Source organism: Abrus precatorius, unplaced genomic scaffold (assembly GCF_003935025.1).
Source record: "Abrus precatorius isolate BTA unplaced genomic scaffold, Abrus_2018 Scaffold2, whole genome shotgun sequence".
Lineage (NCBI taxonomy): Eukaryota > Viridiplantae > Streptophyta > Magnoliopsida > Fabales > Fabaceae > Abrus > Abrus precatorius.
This window is the reverse complement of record NW_020874362.1, coordinates 3509525-3517376: the sequence shown is the minus strand read 5'-3', so window position 1 is coordinate 3517376 and position 7852 is coordinate 3509525. Positions and strand designations below refer to the sequence as shown.

The 7852-nt window shown below is 28.8% G+C and overlaps 1 protein-coding gene across 2 annotated transcripts; it reads right to left on the bottom strand.

Annotated features, from left to right (window-relative positions):
* Positions 1-3288: 3288 nt before the first annotated feature.
* LOC113858683 (autophagy-related protein 101) lies at positions 3289-6813 on the bottom strand. Of its 2 annotated transcripts, none has more exons than XM_027491409.1 (7): positions 6621-6813; positions 6508-6544; positions 6310-6395; positions 6075-6170; positions 5672-5834; positions 5357-5522; positions 3289-3673 (listed from the first exon to the last, which is right to left on the bottom strand). In XM_027491409.1, exons 1-7 carry the CDS (start codon positions 6651-6653, stop codon positions 3598-3600), a joined length of 657 nt encoding a protein of 218 aa, XP_027347210.1. In that variant the 5' UTR covers positions 6654-6813; the 3' UTR covers positions 3289-3597. The 2 variants fall into 2 exon arrangements, with proteins under 2 accessions (XP_027347210.1, XP_027347209.1); XM_027491408.1 differs by having other exon boundaries at positions 3381-3673; positions 6066-6170; positions 6621-6791.
* Between the last annotated feature and the right edge of the window lie 1039 nt (positions 6814-7852).

Sequence of the window (7852 nt, the reverse complement as noted above, 5' to 3'; positions counted from 1 at the left end):
TCACGATAAAAAGGCATCAATATTGCTTGGCCCAATCCTATGAATTCTCTTCATATACTAAACTGTAACAAATAACAAATAAATTAGTGCAAAATTCTTGTCAAATAAAGGCCAAACTACAAATAAGTTATAAAAACATCTCAAAATATGAACTAATCAACAAGTATACACATTTCACCAAACTTGCAAATAAAGAGAAAATTCTTATAGTTTGCATATATGTTGATGACTTTATCTTCATAAGTAATGATGAAGTCATAATTGATTCATTTAATGCTTCTATGAATCCTGAATTTAAGATGATAGACTTGGATTTGTTGTGTTATTTTTTTGGCATTGAGGCAGTGCAACGCAGTTTGCACTCCTACTTTTACTTGCTTGAAGTTGAAAAAGGATTTAACTGAGAAGAAAGTAGATGCAACGGTTTATAAGCAAATTGTAAGAAGTTTTATGTATCTAACTTCGAACAAGCCAAATATAATGCATGTTGTTAGCCTTATCAGTTGATATATGGAGAATCCAATAAAATTGCACCTCCTAGCATCTAAAAGAGTGTTCAGGGTACTTAAAACGGACTATTAATTTAGGAGTGTTTTACAATAAAGGAGAACAAAAGGGTTTGATTGGGTTTAGTGACAACGATTATGTTAGGATGAAAACGACAAAAAAAACACATTCGGATATGTCTTTGTGATGGGTTTGGGTATTGTTTCATGATTATCAAAGAAATAACCAACAGTTATTCTATCTTCTACTGAAGCTAAGTTTATTGCATCTATGTCATGAGCTTACCAAGCCATTTGGTTAAGGTTACTTAAAGAGCTTGGGCATGATAAAAAAAAGGCCTTGTATTAGTGTTATGTGACATTGTCACTGCAATTAAGTTGTCAAAAAATTTTGTTTTACATAAAAGGAGCAAACATATACATGTAAGTTCCATTCTTTACGTAAATTTGTGCAAGGATGGTGTTATTGATGTTATCTATTGCATGCAAGAGTGAGGAGCATATTGCAAATATGGTGAAAAAACTCCTCAAGACAGCTATGTTTGAGAAACTTCAAAGCATGATGGGAGTTCGTTCAAAGAAAGGAAACTAACTATGATGATGACAAGTTGGTTGCTGAAGTTACTGAAATTTCCTTTAAAATAAACTGACGTTTTGTAAGACCTTTAGTTTAAGAGAGGAAAATATTAAGAAAATGTCAATATTTTTAGTATTTTGTTTTGAATGAGTCAAGTCCTATTTAATTGGGATTTATTGTTGTAGGCTAGAAGTCATGAGTTAATCTGTTTTATCTTCTCAGTTTAAGCAACAATAGTTACTTTGAACTGCTATATATGTAATTAAAAGTTTTCAATGAATGTTTCAATTTTATTTTATTTTTTTACATATTTTAACATTTATAATGTATCTTTATATTATTTAAATGTGAACGCCAAACATGATCTTTTTCATTATAATGTAATTTCAAGTGTTTAACATGGTTTAAACAACTTTTTAAAATATTGTGAATAGATTAATAATTTTTTTATACATCAGTTATGACCTAATTCAAATTCATTTGATCCATTCATTTGCTATCCCAAGTTAAAATGGTCTAAATTTTTCTCTAGAAATAGATTCTCCCTAGTTAAAATGGAAGAAAAGGATTTAAAAGGTAATAGAAAAAGAAAGAGGTTTAATATAAAACTCTTCAAGTTAGGGAATTTAAAAATATGAAACTAAAAAGGTTTCGATCTCTTATCTAAAAACTTCTAAATAAGGATATTCATCACATAAATTTTCTCTTTCTCTCCTCCTCTCCTCAAAAATCAACTTTCAAACAAAGCTTAAAAAAAACAAACAACCACAAAAAGTACTCATCTAAAAATTTCAAACAAAAATATTCATCACATAAATATTTCCCTTTTTTCTTTTTTTCTAAAAACCAATTCCTAAACAAAATTTAAAAAAAACAAACAACCATAATAAATAAATTGGGAAATACGAAACAAAAGTATTGTTTTTCAATATACTAAACCCATCACATTGACACAATATATGACAATATATGAATCTAATATGGTAATATTAGACACAATATGTGACATAAAACTCGAGAGAGAATATTAATGATAGAAATACGAGATCTGAAAAGCAAATATTAAAAAGTAGGCCATGTGAATCACAATACAATTACCTTAAGTTATAGTTTGTTATAGATTTTTTTATTTTATAGATTTACATTTTATAAATTATTATTAATCAACTTTTATATTATAAACAAGAGTTTATTATTTAAGAATTAAAGTAGTTAGTGAAGTCATAATTTTATTTTTACCTACTTTTTTTATTGATTTTGTTTTAAATTTTGAATTTCAAAATTATTATTTTACTTTATCTTATTACCTTATATAAACTTTCAAATTTTCTATAAATACTTACATTTGTAAAAATAATTTATTATCTTATATAAGCTTTAAATTTCTCATAAATACTTATGTTTATAAAATTCATAATCTTTTATCTATTATTTGAAGTAATTTTCATCAAAATTTTCAACAATTATATATCTTTAATTTTTTTTAAAAAAATTTATTTACGAAAAATTACATATTTCATCACTTCTATTCTTTTTTTTTCTTAATTCTCAAATACTATTTTTTATTGTCATTTTTTTAGTTCTCAAATATTGTGTTATATATATATATATTATAATTAATATAATATTTATTAATATATTATATTTAATTATTTTTTATAGTCATACAAAATTCTTAACTTTTATGTTATTTAATATTTATAATATATAACGTTTTTTGATATTTATAAAATTATGTTATTAAATTACTAAATTTTATTTATTTATTTAAAATAAAATACTTTTGCAATACTCGGATAAATAAACTAGTTAACTTGAGAGTAGTTTTTTTTTTTTTTTTAGAATCATTAAAATTCAATAGTAATTATTGGATATTCTTTATATATAAGGTTTTTTAAAGATTGTTTATCCTACAAAATTTTGACCTTTTTTATCAAAAAACTTTGGCTTTATTTTATTTTTTCTTTCTCTTTATTTCCATGTTCTTTGGATAGACTTAATTTATTATAAAAATTGAAAATTCCATGTTAACAGAAGAAATTAACACTAATAAATTATTAAACTCTTTCAAAAAACTATATTCTTTTTCAATATTGCCTATAATATGGTTAATGATAGAATTTAAGCAATTTTTAATTTTAAAATACTCCTTTTGACAGTGAAAAGCATTATACGTATTATCTATTAAAAGTAAAATTTGAAATGCTTAATTAAAAAACTTATACTAAATTTAACAGTTCAAAAAGTTTAAAAGATTAAAAATAAAACTGACAATTTATATTATAATAAGCCCTTCAAATAATTTCGCCTAATGCCCTGAAATTTCTAAACACAGCCCTGTAAATAAGCGATTGTATTTGAAAAGACAAACAAGTTATTTTGCACCTATAGATTCGATTTTATTTACAGAGATTGAACGTTGCCTTCCTTGGAAGCTTTCTTCAGCACCAGATTTCCAGCCTACGCATGAACAAGAATCCATTCAACCTCATAGACTGCTCTACAAACTGTCAATCAACTTAGCATTGTTGGATGCCCCGTCTGGAGCATTCTCTTGATCATGTCCATCCCAAATGCCGAATCTGACGAACTGGTCAATCACAGCACAGGGTTAACTCGAGAGCTTCAGCGAAATATTCAAAAAGGGAAATAACTACTATAACTCATCATGCAATGATCCCAAGGGTAGTAATCTTCAGTTTCCCCCAATACAGATTCTCAAAACATGTGCTTCATGAAACAATAGTTGTTCATGATTGCTAAAAAATGCCAAGCTAAATATTAGAGGAACAAGAAAAATATACACTGAAATAACATGTTACATTTTGATGATAACTCGGTTCTTTAACGTGTCTTCAAGATCACTAAATAGGGCAGATATCATACAATTGTTCTGCAAAGTGATCACTAAACAATTGTATGATATCTGCCCTATTTAGTGATCTTTGTGATACATTAAAAATTTTAAAACAACAAATGTTCTACAGAACGTGCAAGCATCTGGCTTGTATTTGTTGAATTGGTAATATATCCTACCAGACTACATCTTTATTTACAAGTGATTCACCACAAAAGAATGAGAAAAACAAGGATAGTAAAAGGGGTGGGGGCATTCTGATCACTGTGTATCATCCAAAAAGTCCACTTCCAAATTTATTGTGGTTCACATTAAAGTAACACAATAAAGACATTGTACTCACATTACATTACTAAAACCAATAGAAAATCTATCAAAGTAAAATTCTTATAGCACATTGTAATCAGAACAAAGCAGTTCCTAATTTTGAATTAACTAGAAAGCAAGTAAAATTTGATATCCTCTAAATTTGGTTTCTGTCAATTCAAAGTCTTCAAGTATTTCAACTAAGCTAGGCCCCAGCTATTCAAGGTTTCTGTCCCCACATGATTAGGAGCCAAAATAACAAAAGTAACAGCTAAGCCTTATCTCATCACATGGTCTATATGGATTATTTCATTCATTTGACACTAATGTGATCCAGGAAAAACCTATTTTGAAGTAAAAGAGTAAAACCATCTAGAACATAGTCTTTTCAAATAGCTCTCTCTCACACTCTATGAGGAGGGAGGAGTGGAGTTCTTTTCCCAATTCCTACATATTCTGATATCATTGAGCTACTAACATGACCAAACCATCATAGGTACTTTTACTCAATAAGTGCTACTATAATTTTCTCTCATATACATTTGTTCCTAAACAGATATTTTCTTGTAAGTTCACTAATGCACCTTGACATTCTGCATTCCCATTTTCACATCACTTTTTTTTATTTTTTGGCACTTGACTGACCAATTTAAACTACCACCAGTGCATTCTCATATCAATTCTCCTTTCAATTTGATAGGTAATTCATGATCACAAGCATTTTGTCCACCAAATTTGAATCTGTTGTACGATCTCCCCTATGATGGATCTAAGATGCCTAGATTGTACAATTTGTGGTATGGCGTTAATATCAAATTTCACCTCTAAAACATTGGTTCTTTGCATCTTATATATGTGCATTCCATTATATTACATGTCCTCAAACTTACCTACTTAACCAAAAACCTGTGGAGTTCAAAAGCTCTAAGATATTCTAAAAGTCCTAATTGCAAAAAGAAGGAAAACAAAAAACTTCAAAGAGATTACATTACCAACACAATCAAGTCAAGTGGAACACCCTATTCAAAATCAAAAGTATCAAAATGTTGAAGAAATATATGAAAGGCAAAATCACAAATGATATGGTCAGACAGAGCAATCACAGCTCACCTAGGTATTGTAATCTCGTAGGGAAATGAAACTGCACCCTCGAGATTTGGTATTGGTGGAACGTGATCTTTCTTCTCGTTAACAAATTTAATTATTTGAAATAAAACCTCGCGAAGCGATGCCTCAAGTGCTGCACTTCGAGCATTTCTATCCTCCAATGCTCCCTCTACTCATAAGAATTATAGAAAATCCATCAAAGAACCCCGACCCCCACAAAAAAAATAAATTAGAGTGAAGCTGTTAAGAAACTAAATTCACAATAAGGAACAAAACACAAAACGAGATTTAATTTGAGAACAGAGCAAGCAACTGCACCTCCAGGATCAACAACTTTGGAATGATGAGACTTGCTAGAATGTGCCTTCGGATGCTGAGCCACATTCAGATTAATATACCACTGCTCCCAATACAAGCGTTCAATCTTGTTACTGAACCAAGACGCCTGTTTGTTTTTTACCTCATAGAAAGATAAACATATCTGCATCCCAGTCACAACCCCATAAAAAAATACTAGTAACAATAAAACAAACTTCAAAGGCCAGATCAGAGCCCTTATAACACATTAACTTCAATAGCATCCCATTATTTGCAAAACGGATTATATCATATATGACACCCGACCTCATGTTGCAACACATTGTAAGCAAAGGAAAATTGCTTTTAACCACAAAATAAAAACAAAAATAGCAACATTCTAAAAGTGAGTTAAATCACTGACCTGACTCTTCTTGTTTGGATGCTTCTCCACCCAACAAACAAATTGCTCAATCTTCTCATCTATTTTCTTTTCAAGCTCAACCTCTCCACATTGTACCTATAAACCAAGAGTCACAAAACCACACAACAATGTTACAGAGTATATTTTAATATAAGACGCGGTTAAATGGCGTTTCTGAAAGAGTAACGCACGGGTGAGGATAGCAATAAATTGAGATAATTCAAAACAATCGTACATAAGTGATGTCAAAAAGTTCCAAGTCGACATCTTTGGGGCGCACGAGACCCAAGGCGCGGTGAAAGACGACCGTGTGCAATATGCCTGCAACACCGTTACTTCAGTTATCGCAATTCAACACGAAAGCACAAAACGCAGTGACAAATTATTATATTGTGCAGCGAAAAGCAAGTAACGATTGGAGTTGCGGAATTACATCGCAGAACCTCGCGTATCTCGAAGTGTTCCACTTCCTGCATGGAGTAACCGACAAAGCGTATTAAAAAAAAGAAATAGAATATGGAGAGAGAAGAGTGGATTAACGCTTACAAGTTCCTTGAGCTGGCAAACTTCACAGTTCATGATCGGATGAAACCCTAGCAAGCTTGTTTGGAAAGGAAGAGGAGAAGCGAGCGCGTGGATCGAAGAATATGGAGGGTCGCGTAGGCGTGTGTTTGTGGAGTATTTTCTGATTCGATTCTAACTTCTTTTTTCTCTTCTCGTCTTCTAACATTCAGAGTCTGAGAGAGAGGGAGGAAGATGCAGTATTAATTAGATACTTTACTTTGGCGTGGAGTACTGAGTTAAATAATCATTAAACAAATGTAAAAATTTAATCAAAAGAAAATCATATCCACTGTAGATTAAAGCTCATAAAATGGGCTACTGGTCCCATTGTAAATAAGTTTTATGGGATTTAATTTAATTTGAAATTGTAAAATTGATGTTTAGGAGATTTCTTTTTCACCTCATTTTTTTTTATATTTTATTAATTTATTTTTGTATGTAACTTTTTTTTAATAATTATAATTATTATTCTTTTAGTTTCGTTTCAAATTTTAGAATATTTTTTCTTCTCTTTTAGACCTTCCCTCTTTATTTTTATCACTATTTGATTTTTGTTTTTCAATACTTCATGCTCCATTGTTCGTTGCTATTATTTTTAGAGCGTATTTTAAGTAAATTACTCTCTAGATACTTTCATTATTTTGAACATACTGTAAAAAATAAATTTATCATAAAAAATAATATTTTTATTAGTTTTTGTCAACTTATTACTCTTTTAAAAATAAGTATCTAAAATTAAGATTTTACATTTCTAAAAATTAATTTTTTTAAAATTCTTTACGATTTTTAAAAATAGTTTAGAAATTAGGATTCAACACTTGTAGAAATTAATTTTTAATTTTAAGTTTTTACATTTTCAAAAATTAATTTCTAGGATTAAATTTCTATGCTATTGGAAATTAATTTCTGAGAAATTATTAACTATTTCCAAAAATAAAATTTCAACATTAGAATTCTACATTTTTAAAAATTAATTCCATATTAAGTTTTTATACTTACATAAATTAATTTACAGAATTCTTAATCATTTCCAAAAGTAAGTTTTGAAAATTAAGATTCTACAATTTAATAAATTAATTTTTGAAATTTAATTTTCATTTTCAAAAATTAATTTGTAGAATTATTAACTATTTTCAAAATTCGGTTTTCAAAATTAGAATTCTACAATATTGTAAATAAATTTCTAGATTTAAGATTTTACACTTTTAAAAAAT

Excerpts from the sequence above, each read along its gene's own strand:
- LOC113858683 (XM_027491408.1), bottom strand. The coding sequence starts at position 6,653 with ATGAACTGTGAAGTTTGCCAGCTCAAGGAACTT. Across the intron at positions 6,545-6,620 it reads TTTGCCAGCTCAAGGAACTT|GAAGTGGAACACTTCGAGAT; the intron begins GTAAGCGTTAAT and ends TACTCCATGCAG. Across the intron at positions 5,523-5,671 it reads CAAAGTTGTTGATCCTGGAG|AGGGAGCATTGGAGGATAGA; the intron begins GTGCAGTTGCTT and ends TCTTATGAGTAG.